This window comes from Neoarius graeffei, chromosome 10, assembly GCF_027579695.1.
Source record: "Neoarius graeffei isolate fNeoGra1 chromosome 10, fNeoGra1.pri, whole genome shotgun sequence".
NCBI lineage: Eukaryota > Metazoa > Chordata > Actinopteri > Siluriformes > Ariidae > Neoarius > Neoarius graeffei.
In genome coordinates this window covers 64,175,946-64,200,755 of record NC_083578.1, presented here as the reverse complement: position 1 = coordinate 64,200,755, position 24,810 = coordinate 64,175,946, and the positions used below count along the sequence as shown (strand labels likewise).

The 24,810-nt window shown below is 40.4% G+C and overlaps 1 protein-coding gene across 4 annotated transcripts in view; it reads right to left on the bottom strand.

Moving 5' to 3' along the window:
- Positions 1-2,729: 2,729 nt before the first annotated feature.
- Positions 2,730-24,810, bottom strand: part of eps15 (epidermal growth factor receptor pathway substrate 15) — a 64,337-nt gene continuing 42,256 nt past the window's right edge. For 3 of the 4 annotated variants that reach the window (XM_060932110.1, XM_060932108.1, XM_060932109.1), the window contains exons 18-25: positions 23,626-23,743; positions 23,478-23,522; positions 23,050-23,399; positions 22,774-22,846; positions 22,439-22,515; positions 12,225-12,360; positions 8,491-8,657; positions 2,730-5,586 (exon numbers count right to left, since the gene is read on the bottom strand). In XM_060932110.1, the coding sequence (XP_060788093.1) occupies positions 5,446-5,586; positions 8,491-8,657; positions 12,225-12,360; positions 22,439-22,515; positions 22,774-22,846; positions 23,050-23,399; positions 23,478-23,522; positions 23,626-23,743 (1,107 nt within the window). In that variant the 3' untranslated portion in view covers positions 2,730-5,445. The remainder of the gene's footprint in view (positions 5,587-8,490; positions 8,658-12,224; positions 12,361-22,438; positions 22,516-22,773; positions 22,847-23,049; positions 23,400-23,477; positions 23,523-23,625; positions 23,744-24,810) is intronic. The other variant, XM_060932111.1, reaches the window with a different exon arrangement.

Genomic DNA, 24,810 nt, shown 5'->3' with positions numbered 1-24,810 from the left:
TAAGAAGCAAGTGTGACAAAGTGTCCAGAAGAATTGTGGCTGGTTCTGCAAGACGCTCAGTAAAACCTCCAGCTCATTTCCTTATAAAACCGCACTAATTATACCCGAGACGACTATTTTTTTTAAGCAAAGGGTCATTTCACACCAAATACTGATGTCGTTTAATTTATTATGGCTTACTGATGTTTACAGTATTTTATTTCCTTATTTTTAAGTCATTTTTTGGTCTCCAGCATTTCTTCACATGCCTAAGAGTACTATATGTTCACACACATTTACAGTTTGTGGGAATTTAGAGAAACCACTCCAACCATCTGGCCACAGTGCTGCTCATACATGATGGCAGGAGCTTCATTCGTGACTAGGGTTGAGTAAATCAGTAAATAGGATTGGAAATTTTCATTGAGTTCACACTTGCAATTACTATGGTGTGCACTGTTCTACAGGTAACTGAGAACGTAAATGCAGGACATGGTCAGACTGTCGGCAAGAACAAGGTATCAACAACTATATAAAGAGTGAAATTATAGCAGAGTTTTAGTACATAAACTCCTAATTACCCTGAGACAGACGTGAGCGTTCAGTAGGACAAAAACCACCAGTCGTCATTCACAGAGAAAAAAACCCCGATTTGGTCAGATGAGTCATTCTTCACCATATTCTCCTCACATGACCCCTCGAATGAGGAGGTAGAGTAAAGCTGTGGGGCTTTTTTTTCTCCCTTGGATTCAACTGGGTTGAAATCTAATTACTGTGAATGCCATAGGATAGGATTTACTGTGTTTTTCAGATTCATTATACCATTCAGTGAGCTATTATGCTTTGTGGGTAAAAACATTTCATCATAGGATAAAGATGTTAAGTCAGAAGAATTTTGTATTGATTTTCAGTGATTCTTCCTTCTCAGGAGACAGACAAGTGGACCCAAACCATGCCAGCAAAATACCCACAAAGGAAAATGGGCACTTTCAGAAACAGAGCCTTCAGTTCTTCTTTAAATTTGCAAAAAATTTTAATACCCGTCTATATATAGTGGTATATTTGCTGTAATGAATAAAACAAATGGAATATCATAACATTGGTAACATGCTAATGGCTCTGTGCTCATTTGAGCATTTCATGTCACGATGAATATTTGGGGGCGGCACGGTGGTGTAGTGGTTAGCGCTGTCGCCTCACAGCAAGAAGGTCCTGGGTTCGAGGCCCGGGGCCGGCGAGGGCCTTTCTGTGTGGAGTTTGCATGCTCTCCCCGTGTCCATGTGGGTTTCCTCCGGGTGCTCCGGTTTCCCCCACAGTCCAAAGACATGCAGGTTAGGTTAACTGGTGACTCTAAATTGACCGTAGGTGTGAATGGTTGTCTGTGTCTATGTGTCAGCCCTGTGATGACCTGGCAACTTGTCCAGGGTGTACCCCGCCTTTCGCCCGTAGTCAGCTGGGATAGGCTCCAGCTTGCCTGCGACCCTGTAGAAGGATAAAGCGGCTAGAGATAATGAGATGAGATGAATATTTGGATACAAATCATCGTTGTCCTCTGCTTGAGCAAATTTGTAGTTCAAATGAAATTTCCTTCCTCTCGGGTCTAAGAAGTGAAGTCAAGGCTGCCAGAATTCTGACCATCAAGCTTGGAAAGTTCAACTGTGATTCTACAAAGCAGGTATCTACAGTACTGTGCAAAAGTCTTCGGTACATGTTAAGAAATGCTGTAGACCAAAAATGGCTTAAAAATAAGGAAATGAAGTGTTTCAACATGATAAACAGCAGTAAGCCATAATAAATGAAACCAAGTCAATATTTGGTGTGAGACGACACTTTGTCTCTGGTACGCTGAGTGCAGTTTTATAAGGAAACGAGCTGTAGGTTTTACTGAGCATCTTGAAGAATCAGCCACAGTTCTTCTGGACACTTTGTCACACCACTTCTTAATTTTGCAGCAAACCCCAGTTGCCTTTTTTAATCTGAAGAGTTATCTCTTATGTAATATGCTGCTCAGACACACTTTTTTTTCCCCCCAACATTTAATTTTGTGCTGGAAAACAAACATTTGAAACGCAAACATTTTTGTACTGACTCTATAAAGTCATAAAATAGAAATCTATAATGAAGTCTGCATGAAAAAAAATAGGGTGCTATTTGGGTGTCAGACATCAAGGTACAGATGGAGTCAATTTCGGTCCTCCAAGGTACAATCTACCCGACTGCACCTCCTAGGGCTCATTATTGATTCTTATGGTAACTAGGTGTACCTTTTTGGCCCTAAAAAGGTACAGGTTTCCAAGCAGTATCTAAAAGCTACAAATAAATACCTTAGTGGGTACTGCCCCAGTGACAAGCCATGTACCTTTAAGGGGTACAAATAATGTACTTTATTTTCTGAGAGTGTACTGTACCTTACTTATATTATCTTGTCCGAATGTGTTACAAACACTTTCCCTCCTGAGGTTTTCAAATACTTTCAATATTCTTACGTAATTAAACTTTAATGCATGCGCAAAAAAAAAAAGTCCAAGATTAGTTTCTGTTTAAATGAGGACAAAACACCATATAGTCCATACATAATAACTCCGACCTGTAGGTCTTCAAGTTCTCAGCTGCGCATTATTTAGATAAAATAGAACCGGGTATCCAAATGTTCATAATACTACATAAAAGTGAATGATTTGGTATTTATGGCATGCTTTCTATTAAACTAAACTTCTTTACATTTTTAAGAGCAGGGAACATCCAAAAAATGCTTGTAAAGTGTCATATTTATTCTTTAGAGTTAATTACATGTTACTTAACATCTTTAAACATTTGTCTTGTTAAAAGGGACACATTCTGTAAAGTTAAAAAAATAAAATACATTAAGCCAGTTTTAAAAAAGCCTGGAGAACGGCAATATATAAGTGGTTTTGGATCAGGCGCGTTAAAGGCCTGTACATACATACATACATACATAACATACATATGCAAAAGCACAGATCATTTTAACAGGACTCAGAAGCAGAAACCCAAATCTTTCCTTAAAACAGAGTGCTAAAGCAATACTTAAATCTGGTTTAGAGAGTATAATGCTGTGTCCGTAATGCTCATAAAACATTTACCAGCTGGGAGGCAAATGTTGTATTGGTCAGAAAACTGTGTGCCAGGTTAACTTGTGCTTTGATTTAAAAAAAAAAAAAAAACACATCTACCTTCGTTTTTTCTATAAAGACTGGCATATTCACTCTTATGGAAATATTTGAATCAAAAGGACATTGTTGAGCTAATAACATTTGAAAAGTAAAAAAAAACTGAAGGCTTTTTTCTGATACAATTCACTGAGAGCAATGCTTTCATGTGTCAAATCTAAGTGACAAAGTGCATCTACACCGTTAGAAATAGGGGTACAGTAGGCGTCCATTTCTGTCCCCCAAAGTACAAGTCACACTAATGTACCCCTTAGGGCTATTAGATCTCAGGGTAACTATTTGTACCTTTTTTGGGCCAAAAAGGTATATACACGTGTTCCTAAGCAGTATACAAAGGGTACAAATAAATACCTTCAAGGGTACTGCCCCAGTGACAAGCCATCGTACCCCTATAAAAGGTACAATAACGTACTTTAATTTCTGAGAGTGTATTGTCCAGAAATGTATGATATTGTTCTCATGGTCACTTCACTCAAGACTTTAGAAAGTAGCCTTGAGGTCAGACCCAAAGGACAAAGCACAGAGGACGGTTTAAAATGCAAAAAACAGTGCTACAGAATTTCTCCATGTTCAAGTAAAGTGACCCATTTATAATCGACTGAAATGGCACAAAGGCATAATTCCATAATATCCAATTAAAGAGAAACAAAAAATTGAAAATTAATGACCACAATGCTTAAATTGTCAAGGGTGAATCTATCACATTTTGGAAATGTTTAGTGGTTTAAAAAAAAAAAAAATTGCCACTCTGATGTCAGAGGAAAACTTACCCTTAATTTGACAGTCTTAGACATATTGCACAATAATTCCTTCTATTAGCCTTTAGTAATTTACATTTATTAAGGTTTAGAGAAATCGATAAATTACAGGCATTTCCCAATAGAAGATTTTTCTTGGTTTTAGGCACTGGAAACCAATTACTGACTGTGTTTATTGTGTTTTGTATATGTATATATTCTTTAAAAATTCTTTAAATTGTTCCATGCTCTACTCTGACAATAGTGTCGTCTTCTGCATTCTCACCAGGAGACTTTGCTAATATTGTGTGTGAAGAATCTGATTAGAGAATGCATATAGTATACAGTACAATTACATTTTCTTACATACATATACACATTTATATACTGTAGTTTTTTTTTCTTCAAATTCTCAGATGCAGGAAGGACTATTAAAAAAAATCGGAAACCAATAATCCCCCTAAAGCTGGTTATTTCAATTCTGAAGATACTCTAATTGGGTTTTGAATGGTATATGTGAGGCAAACGTCTGGCACAAGAACTACTTTGAGCTTTTACCTTAACAATGATTTCAATCAAGTGTTTGAGTGTGTGTTCTGCTAAACAGAATCCTATAAAAAGTCAGTGATGGGCCCTGGCTTCAACACTACTTTTGTACACTAAAGCAGGGGTTCTAACTCCAGTTCATAAGAGTCAGAGTCCAGTACAGACACATCTTTAGGTGTGATTTAATTGCTCAAAACGTACTGGATTCTGGCCTGCTTGGCCTAAACCAATTTATAAACAGGCACCCAAATAGAAAAATAACTTCTAGGCACACAACACACCAAAATAGTGAGCACTGATTATAGAGCAACACCCGTCTTTGTCATAACATAATTGGATTTTTTTTTTTAATGAAAGATTATGAAAGACATCCAAATTCATGTCCCTTACTATAAAAAGTAACTTAACACTAATTTTGTATTTCTGTCCAGGGAACTTTCACTGATATTTTAACCTCACAATGCTCAAATTTATCACATCATACACGTGCGCACGCACACACAAACATCCCTGCTCAGTTAAAACGGCTGAGCTTTGCTTATTAACGTGAAACCTGTCAACTGTTTCACATATTTGCACTTGAACCATATACATTTGCATATTCCACTGACAAGAAGAATAGCAAACAGGGAAAACGTGTCAACGTGCCAGTGACACTTCATTGTGTCAAATGTTTGAGTTAGAAATGTATGAAGTTGACCGGTTTTAAAACACAAGGGAAGGAAGGGAGCGAAAAACAGCTGAAAGTAACACACAGGGGGTTATGTTTAGTCCTTCACACCAATTCTCCCCCAGACCCACACTGTTTTCAGAAGAGTCACTGGCAATACGGAGTGAGATGACGTACTGATGGGTAGTGAATAAGAACCTGGGAGGAGGAGAAATTTGGACTGTAGTAAAACTAACGGGATTGTGAAATCCCAGCACCCGTAAGCATAGCGCTTCATCCTTTCCTCTTCTTCCTCGGCAGTGTGGTTTGGGGCCGGTTCAGGTCAGGAGAGTTCTGACTTGCTGAGCGCGATGGCAAGCTCCAGATCCTCCTGCTCCTGCTGGGTGAGTCGGGCCACACGCTCCCTCTCCTCTCGCTCACTCTCCCTCTTTGCCCATTCGATCATGTCCTCTTCTGTGGGGTACTGCTCCACACAAGCACAAACACACACACAAACGACAGCCCATCAGAAATAATGTTGCATGTTGCCAACAAACAAAAGGGCCGTCAATTAATACTGGCGATCTAAACCCAGACGACGCACCACGTAGTTCATTAATGCGTTTTGAATCATTTGTCATCACCAGTAGTCATACTCGTCTTTTCATAATAGGGGAGGAGATGATTTATCCTCGAAGGCAGATTTTTTAAAAATATATACTTTGGATTTAAAATTGAGGTTAAATATGTACTAAAAGTAATTAAAGCCCCAGTAAGAAATAACTGAAAACCCAGCAATATTCTGAGATAAGCAGAAATATACTGTATAATTTTACAGGAGCAAAGCCTTCTATAGTGCAGGATCAAAAAAACTGAGCATTACAGCAATTATTTGCAATCTTGAGTAAGGAAAAAAAATTAAGTGACTGAATGGAGGCAACTAATAAAAGCGCAAGTTAATCAAAAATGGAAGGAAAAATATTAATTGCTCCATAAACTGTCATGGACACATTTTAAAGCCAGTGGCTTTGGTTAATTAAAAAAAAAAAAAATCCCTATATATGACTATTATTAAAATGACAACTTTTTTCGTTTGTTGAAAAATATTTCAAGTGATTTGTGTGCGAATTCATTTAATTACTTTTCATTGATCACAGTTAAACAGAGCCTCATGAAATACAGTAGGTGAATATCTTTAAGATGAACTCCAGTCGTAGAGACTCTGACGCAAAACAGTCAGACTTTAATAATGACCAATTTTAAGCCTTTGACATATTACTGATGTGTACATGTTGTGTAATGTTAAGATTTTTTTCAAAACTAAAAATTACACAGATCTCTTCTTACCATAACCATGAATTAGTTTTAAAATAAAGTGATTTTGTTTCTGCAACATGGTTGATACGTCTATGAAAAACACACACACAAAAGTCCCATCCCACTTCCTTCAAACACCCACACACTGCCTCCTAAACCCCTCCCCTCCCAAATACTTTTTATTCTGTCCACATTCACTAGATATGAGCAATTGCACGTTCTGATTGGCTACTCTATTACTGGGCTATCAGCTCAAGTCATATACCATGAGTAGAGAAAAACAAAATGGCAGAGCATGTTGCTGAACCAACTGAGGAGGAAACAAAATTTGTACTTGAAAACAAAAACACCCTCCCCCAAAAATAATAATAATAATAATTTAAAACAAAAAACACCAGAATATGAAAAAGTATTTGATGGCAAGAATGTTTTTTCCCCCCCCAAGAATTATTATAGCATTTTTCATGAACTGCTACCGTCATTTCGCCAGCTTGTTTACATTCTAAATGGAAATTAATTTGTCGGACGTTTTGTACATATTGAGTTTGCAAAAAATAAAAATGCTCCATTTCTCCAAATCCAGTGAAAGTGGATAGAATAAAACCGTTATTCCACTCAATCTCGTTATAGCCAATTCAGTGCTCTGTGCCTCGTTGGCCATCAGCTCATGTATGACTCAGTTTCGTGGAATAATTGTTAAAATATCCATTTGCATGTAGCCATTTTATTCATTTTGCAAATTCCACCCATTTACTGATATTAACTTAGTATTTTGCAGTGGCATCATCTAAATACAGGAGGGCTTTAAAGTATAGGATGATTTCAAACACATCTGAAGTGCTTCACAATCATGTTTACATCAACTTTAGGGCTACACATACATTAACCATGCTGAGCATGCAGTTCATGCACACAGACAGGATTAAAAAGGTACAATGATGGACGACACACATCAAATAAGCTTCAGGCACATCGTTTATAAGGATCACACTAGTGAATTCACCACAGTGTGTTACAGCATATAAAAAAAGAAAAGAAAAAAAAAAGCTTTCGCAGTTAGATTGATCAGAATGGACAGACATCTTCCCAGCTCAAGGACAGCCATAATGCCCAACCTCTCACCACTGAGTAAAACCCCATATCTAGGAGCACACTGTTCAGCTTTAATGAAGTTCGGAAAAATTGAACCATGCATTTTTAATGCATTCTAATTAGCCGAGTATGACTAACATCATATAAATGAAGGAAAACTCGACTTGTTTTAAATTTTACAGAAGCAATCTGTTTATTGGAACTAAAATAAAAAGTTAACCAACCAGAAAAAAGCTGAAATAAAGACAACACAAAAAGGAGCCATAACAACAAACAACTAACCACCTAAAAAAACATTTTATTGAAGATAGTTTCTGTAGCTTATATTGAACACAAGACCTTTCTTAGAGACAGGGTAAAGGTGGAGCACATGTGCCAAGGGCATGCTGGGAATCATGGGATGCAGCGGGTTTGACTCCATAGTCAGGAAGTGCCTGAGCCAATCACAGCTCAGAAAAGCTTATATTATCGGAAGAAGGCAATTAAGATAGGTCGACAGAGGGGATTAGCGCATGCAGAGCAAGGTAAGGGGGAACGGTAGATCAACTGTACATGCCACATGAGCGATGGTAGAAACAGACACACGGTACTAGAATTAAATTAAAATAGCCAGCAAGCAGCCCCACCTCTCTAACCACAGCCAGTGAAAATGTACGGGTCGGGCTGAACAGGATACAAGATAGGCATAATAAGGCAACACTGATATAGGAGCATAAATAAATTCTTTAACGCAATCTATCTATTCGACAAGAGTTAAGACGGATATATTTTCTATTTCTTACACGTTTAAGATCAAATATCATTATGTTTAATATTTTATCAGACATACAAGATAAAATATTAACAGCATCCATTACATAAAACTTGAAATTTGAGAGGGTTGAGAGGCAAAGGCCGCCACTCGGCAGAGGTTAAAGGTGAAAGGTTAATGCTGCTATTGTGTTTCAGGAGGTGGAGAGGGGGCAGGAGAGGTGCTCACTTTGTCAAAGGTGGCAAATCGGTCAGGCTCACGCGGGACTTGGGAGGGGGCAGAGGGAGCGAAAGGGTCTGGCACAGTGTCTTTAGCAGGGAGGGAGGAAAACTCCCCCATTCCACGCCGCTGAACCGAGTCTGAGGATTCTGATCGGTAGATGTTCAACCGCTTACCTGTAGAACATACCACACACACAGTATGTGCATATTAACATATTGCTGTTACTTAAGAGCAGTAGTGTGCCAACAAAGGGTTCACAATGACTCTGTTTAAGGGCCAGTGTTCTCCAAAGAGAAAAACCTTAACATCACAACTTAAAATATCAAATTCAATTGTTGCAAGTTTGCACAATTTCTCTTCACATGACCATTATTAAATCGCTAACACTTTTACTCTGCAAATCTAAAATGTCTTTGTGAAAGAAATGTTAAAAACTTAAACTGTCAAAAGACGAAAAGTGGAGGAAAAAGAACTTTTGCTGAATTTCAGCAAATTGGATGAATTTGGGTCACTATGAATGCACAACATAACATGTCCTGATATTCACAGGGATGTGATTTGGGGCTGGTGAAATTATCTGAAAATTTTAGCCGGGGCCCCCAGCTGGTCCAGGGCAGCACCCTGGTGGGGGGACAAGGGGGGCAAAGCCACCCGAAGCTCCTGGGTTCTGGGGTTTTCTGACTTAAAAATTGTACTAAAATGGCAAGCAAACACACAGGAAAAAACTTGTCATGATCAACAAATTCAAGCCAATTTAATGGTCAACATGCAACTCTGAGCCCCTATAGTAAATTCAATGATTCTTAACTGACAAAAAGCCAAAACATGAAACCTAAAAATGTCATTCTAAATTAAATCATCTGCATTAGAATAAATAGAAAATTGTATCAGGAAAAACAAAATTTATACTTTCAATTACTGTAGAACTTGAACATACCTAAATGTGCCTTTTCAAACAAACATGATGCAACATAAGAATTCATCCAGCATTATTTATTAAACTCTATTGCTCCTGGTAGTCTCCCGGTTTGCTTCTTATGTATGGCAACTTCTAATATTTGATCAAGTTACTGCACACCCCGTTTAGACAGGGTAACAGGATTGACACAAAAAAATTTAGTCATGCATAGACGACTTACCAAAACTGAAATTTTTAAGTAAATATTCTCAGATTCAGTTCATTCTGCCATCCATATAAAAGGTGAGAATATGTAGATCCTTGGCAACAAATAATTTCAATAATAGCTTTTGGGAGCATTTATTTTTGTTATGTGATTAATCACGGTAACAGAACTGACACAAACCTCTGGGACAGGTACAAAAATTAACAAAACATCGAAAAAATATCTTTTCTTAATGGCATTTTCAATTTGTGACATCATATGTCCATTGTGGTTTCCACAGTCTTGTCGTTGAACGTGAAAAAGTTTAAATTCCACCTTTGTCTAACATTAAGAATCATGTCTGAAAAAAAGTCTCTTCAGTGGGACAGTCATTTTTGCTCATTTTTGACCCTAAAATTTGCTACAAAATACACATTTATGAACCAAAGTAGTCAAATTTTGAAATGCAAGGTAGAACTGATAATGTTTTATCATACGAGACCATAAAAAGGTTTTAGAAATCTCAAAATGTAAACAAAACACATCCGGACAAAAAAAAAATATGTTTTCTGTGAAATTGACTCATATACAGAACTGTACAGTGTTCACTCACTTGAGGATTTTCATATGCAAGAATAAAAATCACTTTCACTCAACAACATTCACAAAAAATGTGTTTGCAATTAATTGGGATCCACTGTTTATATCATTTCAACCGCGCATCAGACCCTCGGCCAACTGAAAATGTCTTTCATGCACTTTTCTCCCTCATGAGAATTTTGAAAAGTTGGCAAGTATGTATTATTTGCACTAACATTTTAATATTGAATAAACAAATCAAAATTGTGTACAATTACCTTACATCCACGCTGTGGGAAATGTTTTGAGCGAAAATTAAAACTAACTTCGAGTGAAAAAGGTGAAATAATCTGTGATGAAGTTGGCAGAGACTCTGAGGTAAAGTGAGAGGACGCGGGAGGGGTCAAGCATCACTGCCGCCTCACAGACTCACTTTCCCAGGTTAAACTCCCACCACTCCCCCGCTCTCTAGCTTTTGTTTTGTTTTCACCGAGTAACCATTTTGATTTGTAAACTAGAGCCGTGATTTAAACTGCTGTTTCTTCGGACATAACTAAAACAAACTGAAATAAAAACTGCCCCTTCTTTTCTCCTCAGAAGGTTTAGCCTCCGATGCTAACCTTTTCACCACAGCTTTAATAGCGTGCGCATGCGCATCCAGGAAGCAACAGATGGCGCGAGGCCCCGTTGCCATGGCAACCTTCGTCACCCTGCGAAAACATACCCAACTGTCGCACGTGCAGTGACACCATCGCCACTCGCAGGTTTATTATGGGGAAAGAAATGAGCTGGGTTGTATTTTCTTCTTCCCCATGTTTATTTACTTTAAAAACACACACACACACACCCCAAACTGATCAGGTGCATCTTTACGCTTGATCACGGAGGCTGCCATCTTTCAGCTCTTTGTTTGAAGCGAGCGTACGTACAGCTATCTAACAAGCGCGTTCATTGGTTGTTACAGAGCGATGGGCCAATCACGTACCTCGTTTCATCTCAATGACGGAATTACTGAAAGTCGGAAGGAATAGGATATGAATGCGGATTTTTGAGTGAAAAATCGGAAAAAATTTTCAAATTTTGAGGTGAAAAAAGCGGAATTCTGCGAATTCGCGGAAAAATCACATCCCTGTATTCAGATACAGAAAGCGTGTGAGAGAGAAGTCCCTTTTACACAGCCTAATCAAGGCGGGAATCGTACGCCCTTATTCCACCTCGCATTCTGCATAAAACATCCGAATATGGAATGGACGGTCTGTGCTGTTCTGCCTCTGAGCCGGAACAATAGATAACGGAGCCGGAATTTGCACCTGTGTAAAAGGGACAACCGGCACAGTGGGACAGGGGTGAAACATTTTTGACGTTGACTTACTTCTTTGAGACCAGCACAAATTCAAATGTTTCTGTCTATGGTGTTTTAGGTTCCTGTGACTTTCTGCCTCGAACTGCTTCCTCCTTCACTTTCTCCTCCAACACAATTCTGATCGCGCAAACATGTTGCTTGCACAAGTCTCTCCACTTTTCTGTTCCTCATTATCTTTCACACTTATTCTTTCTTCTCTGTTTGCGAGAGTAGTTTTCTGTGACGGACTATTTTTTTCCCCCTAAAAAGCTGGCTTGGCAAAAGGACACAAAACTGTTATACGTATTCAGGCTGTTACTTCCTTTGAACGTGAATTATTTAATGGAAGTGATTACATGCTCAGCAACTTTGCTTGTGTTTAAAGAGGAGTATAAATGTGCATGGCTAATTAAAAAAAAAAAAGCACCTTAACACTCAGTTAACTCGCCACTTTGTAAAGCAGCACCGGTATGCTCAAGGTATTCATATTTATGACACGTAGATACGTCACCCTAGACGTCGATGCTCCGTCGGTGCACGATATGCCTCTGGTTGCAGAACACCAGCTCGCAATGTAAAAACACACACTGGCACAGATTCGTGCGGTTCACTGTAAATAACTAAAGCTGGAATATAGAGGTGGCTTCTTTATGCCAATATTACAGAATATTGAGGGGAAGAGAGAAAGAAATTCTTGTACTTCTTTCTGGACTAACCTGGTGGAGGAGGAGGTGGTCTGGTAGGCGTGCCAGTTTTGGGTGGTAATGCAGGAGGCACATCTGACTGGTTTTCTTCCTTAAATAGATTCTTATTATGTGAGCTTGATGAGGCAAAGTTGTCTGCATCATTAGACTGAGGGGCACAGAAATCAACACAGTATCAGAAACCGTTAAATTCAAATTATACTCAAATGATAAATGTGAATTTTGAAAATCTCATTAGGCTGATTTCAGAGCATTCCGATTAAAAAACTAGATAGAACTCGACGCCAACGGCGTCGATGGGGATGCCTCCGCCCGGTAGACTACACGCCTTATTAAGTTGTGATTTGGGGATGGACATTTGACCTCACAGTAATTGTGACCTGGTGAAATTACTTGTATCAGCCTTGGAGACATTGTGTTCACAAGGTTTTCGGACAGACATTTGACCTCAGTGACCTTGACCTTAGACCTTTTGATCTCAAAATCTAATCAGTTTATCTGTGTCCCCAAATGCACAAATGGTGAAAGTCTGGTGAAATTCCTTTCTTTTTTTTTTTTTTAACTTTAATTTTTATTGGATTTTTTCATTCAAATACAATACTACACAAAAAACAAACAACAAAGAAAAAAAAACCTTCCATTAACAGCTTATAGGTCCTTCCATTCGGTCACAATGCAACAATTCTGTCTCGTTCAGTTGTCATGACACTAATTTCTAGTAGCATCATCCTTACCCCTTCTGTAATAATTCCATTTCTCCCATTTCCTTTCAAACTGTTCCTCCCTCATTCTCAAGGTATGTGTGAACCTCTCCATATCATAAATCTCCTCCACAATGCTCAGCCACTGATCTCTAGTTGGGGGAATCTACCTTATACCAGGCCCTTGTAATTGCCTTCCTGCTAGCCACCAATAATACTTTCACCAGGTATTTTTTTTTTTTTTTAAAGATATTTTTTGGGCTTTTTGCACCTTTATTGGATAGGACAGTGTAGAGACAGGAAATGAGCGGGAGAGAGAGAGACGGGGAGGGATCGGGAAATGACCTCGGGCCGGAATCGAACCCGGGTCGCCCGGATTTATGGTATGGCGCCTTATCCACCTGAGCCACGACGCCCCCCTTTCACCAGGTATTTATCTTCTCCTTGTACCCCCTCTTGTGGGATGTTCCCCAGATATAATACCAAACAAGTCTTAGGTATCTCATATCCCAGAATCTCCCTCAGCACACTCCAGACTCCCTCCCAGTATCCCTCCATCTTTTGACATTTCCAAAACACATGTGTATGGTCTGCCTCTGCTTGACCACACAACCTCCAACATGATTTCTGATCTGGTGTGTATCTCCCCTTAATCTTTGGTGTTATGAAAAACCTTATAATGTTCTTCCACCCAAATTCTCACCATACCCTGGAGCTAGTGGCTGAGTGTTGAACCTTGCACACTTTATATCAGTCATCTTCTGTTATTTCTATTCCAAGCCCTTTTTCCCATTTTTCTTTAATATAGACAGTTGAATTACTCCCACTGGCACCTATAGCTTGGTATAGAGCTGAGATTACTCTACATTTTCTCCCTTCGTATGCATTTATCATTATTTTAATAATCATATTCTGTTCTTTGGGTTCTTCTAACTTTATTTCCTTTAAATAATAATCCCTCACCTGAAAATATCGAAAAAGTTCGTTTGCCTCCAAATAAAATTTCTCCCTTAAAAGGAACAGTCCACCGTACTTCCATAATGAAATATGCTCTTATCTGAATTGAGACGAGCTGCTCCGTACCTCTCCGAGCTTTGCGCGACCTCCCAGTCAGTCAGACGCAGTCAGACGCGCTGTCACTCCTGTTAGCAATGTAGCTAGGCTCAGTATGGCCAACGGTATTTTTTGGGGCTGTAGTTAGATGCAACCAAACTCTTCCACGTTTTTCCTGTTTACATAGGTTTATATGACCAGTGACATGAAACAAGTTCAGTTACACAAATTGAAACGTAGCGATTTTCTATGCTATGGAAAGTCCGCACTATAATGACAGGCGTACTAACACCTTCTGCATGCTTCGGCAGCGCATTGATACGGAGCTCAGATATCAATGCGCTGCCGAAGCGCGCAGAAGGTGTTAGTACGCCTGTCATTATAGTGCAGACTTTCCATAGCATAGAAAATCGCTACGTTTCAATTTGTGTAACTGAACTTGTTTCATATCACTGGTCATATAAACCTATGTAAACAGGAAAAACGCGGAAGAGTTTGGTCGCATCTAACTACAGCCCCAAAAAATACCATTGGCCATGCTGAGCCTAGCTACATTGCTAACAGGAGTGACAGCGCGTCTGACTGACTGGGAGGTCGCGCAAAGCTCGGAGAGGTACGGAGCAGCTCGTCTCAATTCAGATAAGAGCATATTTCATTATGGAAGTACGTAGGACTGTTCCTTTAAAGCCTGAAAACTCTGCATTTCCCCCCTCTCAACTAGTGTGCATATTGCTGTAATACCCCTATGTGCCCATCTCTCAAAGCCCCAATCACTAATTCCTGGTTTGAATCTCGTCATGGGTTATCCACCTCAGAATCTTTGCTTCAGTCTGTAGTCCATACTTTCTCACTACCAAGTACCAAATCCCCAATGTGAATTTAGTTATTGGATCCAACAATCCCTCTTCCCTCTTAAACAATTCCCTATCAGTTATTAATATTTGTACTGGGCTAGCCTCTACCTTCATTTCTATATCCTTCCATCTAGCTACATATTCTCTATTACACCAACAAGTTACAGCCCTAAGCTGTGCAGCATAGAAGTAGTCTTGCAGATTCGGTACCGCCATGCCCCCTTTGTCCTTGGGGAGCTGCATGGTGCAATATCGAATCCTTGGCCTCCTACCCCCCCAAATGAACCTGGATATCCATCTATCCCACTCCATAAACTGTTTCTGTGGTATCATTACTGGCACAGTTTGAAACAGGTACAGTAGCCTCGGTAATACATTCATCTTAATTATTTCTATCCTTGAACTAAGCTCCAATTGTAGTATTGACCATCTTCCTATATCCCGTCTGAGTTCCTGGTTAATCTGAACGTAATTTGCAGCGTATAACCTCCCCACTCCCTTTGTGATGTTCACTCCCAGGTATCTAATTGTTTCTGAATTCCACTTAATTTTGTATTTCTCTTCTAACTCTGGTGTAGGGGCATAGTTTATAGCAGGGGTATTCAATTAAAAGTCACTGAGGTCCAGTTATTAAATTTTGTCCAAGTAGAAGATCCAAACCGAAGTCCAGCTTGTGTCTTATAGCCTTCCCCTATGTCCACATTTTCATATGGTTTCAACAATATTTATTGTTCATTTCCAATGCAGGAAATGAACTGAGCGCACAACTCTCTCTTTTACCATAAATAAAAGTAGTCCCAGGAAAATAAATTCAAGGCCTTTATTTCAGATTAAAGAAAACAGAAACCTCGGAATAAAATAAATAAAAAAGTGCAAACAGAGTGGAATAACTCCTTTTTCTCTTAAATTAAAGAGGTCCCAACCTGAAGAATTGAAGGCCTACACTTCAAGTAAAAAAGTCAACTCAGAAAACATTAACTAAAAAGTGCAAACAGAGCATTGACTTAACATTTTCTCTTCTTTGTTCTTAAAATAAGGAGGTCCCAGCCTAAAAAAAATGAGGGCCTACTTTTCAAGAAAAAAAAAAAAAAAAAAGTCCACATTTTCAGAAAACAAGTGGCTTTTTTTTGGGGGGGGGGGGGGGGGGGGGAATGCAAACAGAACATTTTTCTTTGAACTTTTCTCTTTTAATTCTTCTTTTACTCTTCTTAATGAGAAAAACGGGCATGTGGCTGACCTGCCAGCAGTTTAAATCTTGGTTGGAATGGAGTTAGTGCCATTCTCATGCAGATATGTAGGTGTTCATTGTTGAGCCTAGAATGGTACTTGGTTTTGACAATGTTCATAGTGGAAAAAGCTGACTCACAGCTGTAAGTTGATCCATAGTCAAGGTGTGCAGTGCTACTTTGATTAGACCAGGGAACACACTCCAATGTGTTTATGTTGCCCCAAAATCCACGCTACTTTTAAGGAACATCCGTTTGCACGTTGCTGGGCTGTAAGTGTATGTGTGATGAGTTGGGTAGACCTGTCATACTGTGCTTGCAGTTGGGTTATTTTGCGTGCCCTCAGCTCGGACTTCAGGGGATAACTTTGCTCAAAAGAGCTGTGCTTTGTTTCATAGTGGCGCTTCACATTGCCGCTTTTAATTAATGCCAGGTTTTCGGAGCATATGAGGCACACTGGTTTTGAACTGCTCGCCGGAAGAATGAACATGTATTTCTCCGTCCATTCATCTTTAAAACAACGATTTTCCTTGTCTACTTTCCGTCGCCTTTTGGAGCAAGCCATGTTGTCTCGGTCGGTTGTCTCTTAACTTAACTCTCTTCCTCTCTGCTTGTTGCTCTGCTGTGGTGCGCTGGGTAAACTAACGATTTTATTGGCTCAACTGAGTGAAGCTATTGTCGTATTAACTGGAGTAGCAGCGCCCGCTGTCAATAGCCACGACCGTCCAAAATAATGCTCCATGAAAAATTACTTAATCTCGTGAATTTACCATTGGTCACGGGTCCGGACAGAACCATCACTGGGTCCGGATTCGGACCGAGGTCCGCCATTTGGTGATGCCTGGTTTATAGCCAGGATTTGTGTTTTGGTAACATTAAGTTTGTATCCTGAGTAATATCCATATTCCTCCAGTAGGTTCATCAGTGCAGGGAAGGACTCACTGGGTCGCTCCAAGTAGGCTACCACATCATCTGCAAACAACCCCATCTTATGTTCTCTACCATTCACCTCCACCCCTTTGATGCCCTGGTTCTGCCTAATCGCCTGTGCCAACGGCTCTATAAATATTGCAAAGAGAGTTGGAGAGAGACTACACCCCTGTCTAGCAGACCTTCCCAGACAAAAGGGGTCCGTGAGACTACCATTCACCTTAATCCTAGCAGTCGGTTCTTGATATAACGCCTTAATACACTGGACAGATTCCTCATTGAAACCAAATCTTTCTAACACCTTATATAAGGAAGTCCAATTGACACTGTCAAAAGCTCTCTCTGCATCTACACTAACTAAAATTGCACTATTCTTCATTTGTTGAGTCTCTTCTACAATGTGTATCATCCTCCTAATATTGTCCTGTGTTTGTCTTCCTGTAATAAAGCCGGTCTGGTCTTCATCTATAATGTCAGTCATGAATGTCTCAAATCTTCTGGAGATTATTGAGATGTACATCTTGTAATCCACATTTAGTACTGATATTGGTCTACTACAGTGCTCTTTATTCTTGCCCTCTTTGGGTATGATTGTGATAATGGCCTCCCTCCATGAAGGAGGGATTTTCCCTTCTTTAATTGTGTGTCTAAATGAGGCCAACAGTACCGGGGTCAACTCTTGTCTAAAGGTTTTATAGAATTCTGAGGGGAATCCGTCACTGCCAGGAGATTTATTGTTCTTCATCTTAGAGATCACCCTTTCCATTTCCTCCTCTGTGATATCTGCAGTCAATAATGTATTCTGCTCTTCCCCTATTGATGGTAGATCCAACCTGTCCAGGAAGTTTCTCATATCATGTTCGTCTGCCATTGCTGGTTGTGTGTATAGGTTTTGATAATATTTCCTGAATACACTATTTCGTCTGGTTCAGTAAGCAAGTCATTAGTCTGGGGGTCTCTAATTTTGTATATGGTGTTCAATGCTTGTTGTTTTCTTATACGTCTAGCCAGTAATCTGCTTGCTTTGGGACCTCCCTCATAATAGGTTTGTTTGACAAATCTAGCCTTCTTTTCCACTTCTGACAGTAATATATCTCATCTCATCTCATTATCTCTAGCCGCTTTATCCTTCTACAGGGTCGCAGGCAAGCTGGAGCCTATCCCAGCTGACTACGGGCGAAAGGCGGGATACACCCTGGACAAGTCGCCAGGTCATCACAGGGCTGACACATAGACACAGACAACCATTCACATTCACACCTATGGTCAATTTAGAGTCACCAGTTAACCTAACCTGCATGTCTTTGGACTGTGGGGGAAACCGGAGCACCCGGAGGAAACCCACGCGGACACGGGGAGAACATGCAAACTCCACACAGAAAGGCCCTCGCCGGCCCCGGGGCTCGAACCCAGGACCTTCTTGTTGTGAGGCGACAGCGCTAACCACTACACCACCGTGCCGCCCCAGTAATATATTATCAATTTTATTCTTTGTTTCTTTCATTTGTCCAAGTACCTCTGGGTCGCTTGTGGCATTATCTCATCTCATTATCTCTAGCCGCTTTATCCTTCTACAGGGTTGCAGGCAAGCTGGAGCCTATCCCAGCTGACTACGGGCGAAAGGCGGGGTACACCCTGGACAAGTCGTCAGGTCATCACAGGGCTGACACAGACAACCATTCACACTCACATTCACACCTACGGTCAATTTAGAGTCACCAGTTAACCTAACCTGCATGTCTTTGGACTGTGGGGGAAACCAGAGCACCTGGAGGAAACCCACGCGGACAAAGGGAGAACATGCAAACTCCGCACAGAAAGGCCCTCACCGGCCATGGGGCTCGAACCCGGACCTTCTTGCTGTGAGGCGACAGCGCTAACCACTACACCACCGTGCCGCCCTGTGGCATTATGTTTTCTCTCCAAATCCTTTAAGTGACCAATTTGTGTCTGGTAGTTCACTAGTCTGGATTTCTTGCGAACCGTTGTCTGTGCCATCAAATTCCCCCTAATGACGGCCTTAAGCGCATCCCAAAGAATGGTTGGATCTACTTCCCCATTATCGTTTTCTGCTATATACCTATTTGTATCCATTTTCATCCTTTCCACCAGGTCTTTGTCATTCAGTACCCCCACATTCATCCTCCACACTGTAGTCCTCCTTCTCTTGTTTAAGTTTGTCAGGTAGACTGCGTTATGGTCTGATAAATATGCTACCTATATCATACAGTCCTCTACCGTATGCACATCTCCCTCTGTCAAGAAGAAATAGTCCAACCTTGAATACATTTGGTGTGGGTCTGAATAGTGTGTGTAGTCTCTCTCCAAACATCTACTATTCCCAAATCAACCAGTTGCGTACTCATATCTACTAAGCCATGTCCTATTCTTCTTTGTACTAGTCATATCTAAATTGTAATTCATCACCATATTGAAATCCCCTTCACATATTAAGATCCCCTGCAATTCTACATTAACAATGTCAAATAATGATTCAAAGAAGGTTTTCTTGCTATCTGGAGGTGCATATACATTGATCAGTGTCACACTCTGTCCCTCTAATTTACCCTTTACCATTATGTACCTTCCCTCCCTATCACACATTTCTTTTTCAGGTTCAAATTTGGTTGAATTTGTTATTAATATGGCTACCCCTCTCCTATTACTTTGTTTGTGGCAAGTGCTATAAAATGTGTTGTTATACCCAAATCTCTTTAGTTTCTCATGTTCCTCTGTAGACAAATGTGTCTCCTGCAGAAACACCACCTGCATTTTTTCTTTTCTGAATTTGGCCATAAACTTTGCCCTCTTAATTGGACTACTCAGCCCATTCACATTCAGTGATACCACTTTAACACCTTCATGCTGCATTATGCATCAGTTCCCCAATGCACTTTCATTACCCATAAGCTAAACATGGACACAAAAAAAAACAACAAAAAAAAAAACATCAACAGCTGTTCTAACTAAACAGTAAACAAAAAAAGTGATTTCCCATGGTAAACTGGGGTTCTTTATCTCTCCCCATTTCCCCTGTTGGTGAGGAGAGGGGAAATCCTCTCGTAAGAGGGCCCCTCTTAGCGATGGAAAACTCTCCAAGCTGAAGTCCTCCGTTCACGCTAAAAATGTCCAACATATTCCAACCATCACTCCTGGCTTTGTCCTTATGATTCTTTTAAAGCCAACAAAACGTTAGGCATAGGGATATATCTTTACCCACACTGTCCAAACCTCCCCACTTAATGAAGAATGAAATAAAATAGAATAGCATACCCCGTTCAGTAAAACAAGTAGTCTAACCCATAAAAAAAACGAAAAGAAAAAAAGAAGAAAAAACAAACAAAAAACCCCACAACAACAAACAAACAAACAAAACCCCCCCCACAAATATATACGTGTGGGTTATGTCATTTGGTTCATCTCTCATAGCATGTGTAACAGTACTTAGCAGCTAGCATCTAGTGTTTCCCCTCATCCTTTGCCCAAATAAAATGTGCCTAAAGGCTACTTAGGTAACTTTCAGAAATCAGCCAGGGACCAAATATTGTCTTTGGGAAAAATAATAAGAATCCAAATAGAAAATACAAAAGGTCATGCCTGTTCCGTGATATAAGCCACAGAGAAAATTTCTTCTCGCCTCCTCTCATTTCTTCCAAGTGAACCATTTCAGTTCCTTCCTTGCTCTCCCAGCGACATCGGTCTCCTGGTCCCCAACTCCGCGCCACTTGAAAGCGGACTCAAGCTGCTGCTCCAGCGTCGGTTGTTCCTCTATCAGTCCATCTACCTTCATTCCCTTCTCCTCCATTGCCCGCACAGCTTCTTGTGGACTGCCGTAGGTCTTGACGCCTCCTTGCCAGTGGATTCTCAGTGCCGTTAGTGGCGACTGGAACCTAATCCCTTCTCCCTTTAGAATTCTCTTCAGTCCCGCATAGCTACGGCGCTTTGCAGCCACCTCCGCTGAGTAGTCGTGGTCGAACGTCACACTCCTTCCCCCAATCTCGATTTTCGTCTGCCAGGCCTTTTTGAGGATGTCCTCCTTGATTTGGTACTGCAGGAAGTTGACAATGATCGCTCTGGGGTTCTTGTCTGGGGCAGGTCTCGGTGCCAATGCTCTGTGAGCACGTTGTATTTGTAGACTAGTATCTTCCCCGAGTTTAAGCTCCTTGCGAATCAAGCGCTCTATAAACTTGGATGCCGAATCCTTCTCTGCACCCTCTGGTACTCCCCAAACTCGAATATTGTTCCTTCTCGATCTCCCTTCTAAGTCAGTTACCTTCTCCTGTAACCGCCTTTGCTGCTTGAGGGAAGCGGCGAGAATCCCCTTCAGATCTGCATTCCACTCCTCGGTCTCCACCACGTGCTCTTGCATGTCTGCAATATCTCTGCCCTGGGCTTCCATTCTCCTGTCGATAGCCTCAAACCTGTTACCCATCTCCTCTTGGCTAGTTCTTGTCTCAACATACTTCCTAGATTTTGAATACTCTCTCGAATGTCCTTCATTTCTTTTCGGTTTTCCTCACTATTGGTCCCAATCTGCTTGGATATGTTGTCAAAGCCGGCCTTCATGCTAGTTAGCATGTCGTGGTTAGCAGCATCTGACCTATCGTCTCCCTTTCTATCTCCCATTTTTTCTCACTCTCTTTGCTTCTTCTCTGTTTCTTTTTTGGACTGTTCCCTTTTATTACTCATCCCTGCTCCGGTTGCGCATTTGAATTTTGGCTTTTCGATGTTTTATCACTTCATCCACCGGGAGCTCCTGATTTAATGTCTATCCACTCATTTGCTAAACCAGAAGACCCCTGGTGAAATTCCTTTCATTCGCCTTGGAGATATTGTGTTCACAAGGTTTTCGGACAGACATTTGACCTCACCGCAACCTTGACCTTAGATTTTGAGATCAAAAGGTCTAATCAGCTCATGTTTGTCCCAAAGCGCACAAATGGTGAAAGTTTGGTGAAATTCCTTTCATTAGCCTTTGAGATATCGCGTTCACAAGGTTTCGTGACGGACGCACGTGGCCAGACATTTGACCTCACAGTGACCTTGACCTTAGACCTTTTGATCTCAAAATCTAATCAGTTTATATGTCTCTCCAAATGCACAAATGGTGAAAGTTTGGTGAAATTCCTTTCATCTGCCTTGGAGATATTGTCTTCACAAGGTTTGCGGACAGACATTTAACCTCACAGTGACCTTGACCTTAGACCTTTTGATCTCAAAATCTAAAATCAGTTCATGTTTGTCCCAAAGCACACAAATGGTGAAAGTTTGGTGAAATTCCTTTCATTAGCCTTTGAGATATCGCGATCACAAGATTTCGGGACGGACGCACAGACGCACGCACGGACAGACGGACAACTCGAAAACAATGCCTCCTGCACCTTACGGTGGCATAAAAATTTAAAAATATCATACAGTCAAGACAAATTAAACTCAGTCTTCTGAAGAGGAATGAGATTTACCTTTTCCAAATTCCTAAAGTCTGCAAAACCTCCTACAAATGACTCTGTACCAGGACCAAATACTGTAGCAAAGGGATCTAAAAGACAAACACAAATCATACACTTGGAAAACAAACACTCAAAAATATACAACATTTCTGTTTTACATTACAAACAGAGATGTACTTATTTAAAAAAATAATTTTTTAAAAAGCAGCTAAATTATTGGGATAACTCCGATTACAGGATGAAAACAGGTTTGTGATTAATGTTTAATACAGACGGGAATTCTCAGGCGTTTGGTAATAAATAAGTGCAATAGGGTCTGCCTCCAGCAGAATGCAGTCTGCTCTTACCAGGGTCAGAGTCAGCATTCACCACTGTTCCTCCAGGAGCAAATGGGTCATTAGCAACTGCTGGGGTTTCCTTCTAAATAAACGGAGATAATTTATTTAATGCACATTACAGTGGGACCTAAATTTAACTAAAATTAAAAACTCAGAAATACTATCCTGGGAAATATCAAACTTTAGTCAGATGTGGTTTTCTGTGGGTACATTTGTTTATTCATAAATGCTGCATGGCAATATAAATAGTAAATAAATAATCAAGGGGGATGTGAAAGTACTTACTGATGACAGCTCTGACCCCATGAATGGGTCATTCCCTGTCCCGGCTGCTGAACTGAATGGATCAGAGTCATCAAGGTCACCCATTTTGGAAGTAAATGGTGTGCTGCCACTGCTAGAACTAAACGGATCTGTTGCCACTGCATTCGATTTCGAGAATGGATCAGATGCAGCCGTGTTGTTAAGGTGGGAAGAGAACAGGTCTGGTTCTCCAGAGCCTGCGTTTGAGCTGAACGGGTCTGAAGAAGCAAAAGGATCTTCTGAGGAGAATGTGGTTGAGGAAGACTGTTTGAAGAAGGAGTCAGTGCCAGCAAACGGGTCTGTGCCTTTGAAAGGGTCACTGCTGAATGGATCTGAACAGTAAAGCAAATATTTAACTGTTGTGCAATTTCACATAAAAACACTGTCAAAGTCAGGTATATGCTGCTCACCCGAAATGCCTTTTGAGAACAGATCATCGCTTTTGAAAGGGTCACCTGCATGGAAATACAAATCAAGTTTATATCTTAAGGAGAGGGAATATTAAAAGCTTTTAAGCTGACCAGATAAGGTTGGTTTGCACCAAAATTTCTCTCTCACTATCAACGAAGGGATCAGATGGAAAGAAGTCGACGGCAGGGACAGATACGGAGCTCTCGGTAGGAGCATTTGTGGGCTGGGAGGACTCCTCCTTCTGCTCTGGAACTGGAGACTCCACCTACACATTATCCAAAACACACATTCTGACTGAATCAGTAGCAATACTGATTCTACAAGATGGTGAAAAAGTCCAAAGAATATTAATTAGTTGTCAGTGAATCAGACTTGTTCAATTACTGACTATTAACCAGCTGTCTTTAAGCAAAATTTGTCAGCTCTCCTACCACTGATCTATTAATGCAAAGAGACGAACATAAGACCATTGCTGACCAGATATTCTCAGCATCAACAAGCTGTGTGTACATCAGTGGCGACTGCTGGTTTTTAAAACAAGGGAAGCCCATTTTACGCATTCATCGTAAAACCTGTAGGCCGGATATCAAAGCATAGAAAGGTGTGCCCCATTAGCATAGTGAACTAGACAACCCTACCTAGTGGCAGAAAGTATTTTTGCTTGTACATTTCGTGTTATAGTCTGGCTTGCCAGGCTAGTGCCTCATATCCTTAATCAAAAATAGCAAGCATCCAAAAATCACTGGCTATTCAACGAAGAGCCTTGAACATCATACCCTGATATGCAACACAGAGTCTTTAACACAACAACCAGCTGTGCAACACATCCTTGAACATCTTCTGCAACACAGTCTGGAAATTCATAACCAGGTAGGCTATGCAACACACAGAACCTTGAATATTATACCCAGGTATAACCTATAACACAGAGCCCACCATTCTCTTAACATTACTGAACAATATACACACTTCAGATTCATGAACATTATATGATGCACACTATTTATACACAAATTCTGCCCTCTGCTCCTTTTCCAGAAAATGGTCTGTGACCCTGTCATACTAGCTGGTTGTGCTTTCCAGAGACTTCACCAATTTCTGTAAGCAGCTAGCACTGCAGATCCCAATAAGGCTCAAGCTAGCCTACAACCAGATTGAACTACAAATGAAATAAACGAGTGAATTCACGAATGATCAAACTGATAGAATGGATGAAAGTTAACGGAGCACAACGAGTAATATTTACATTTATTTACAGAGTAATGTACAGAGACATCAATGAGAAGAAACGTTTATACGAAAAGAAATTCGGACAGCACTTTGGCAGACGAC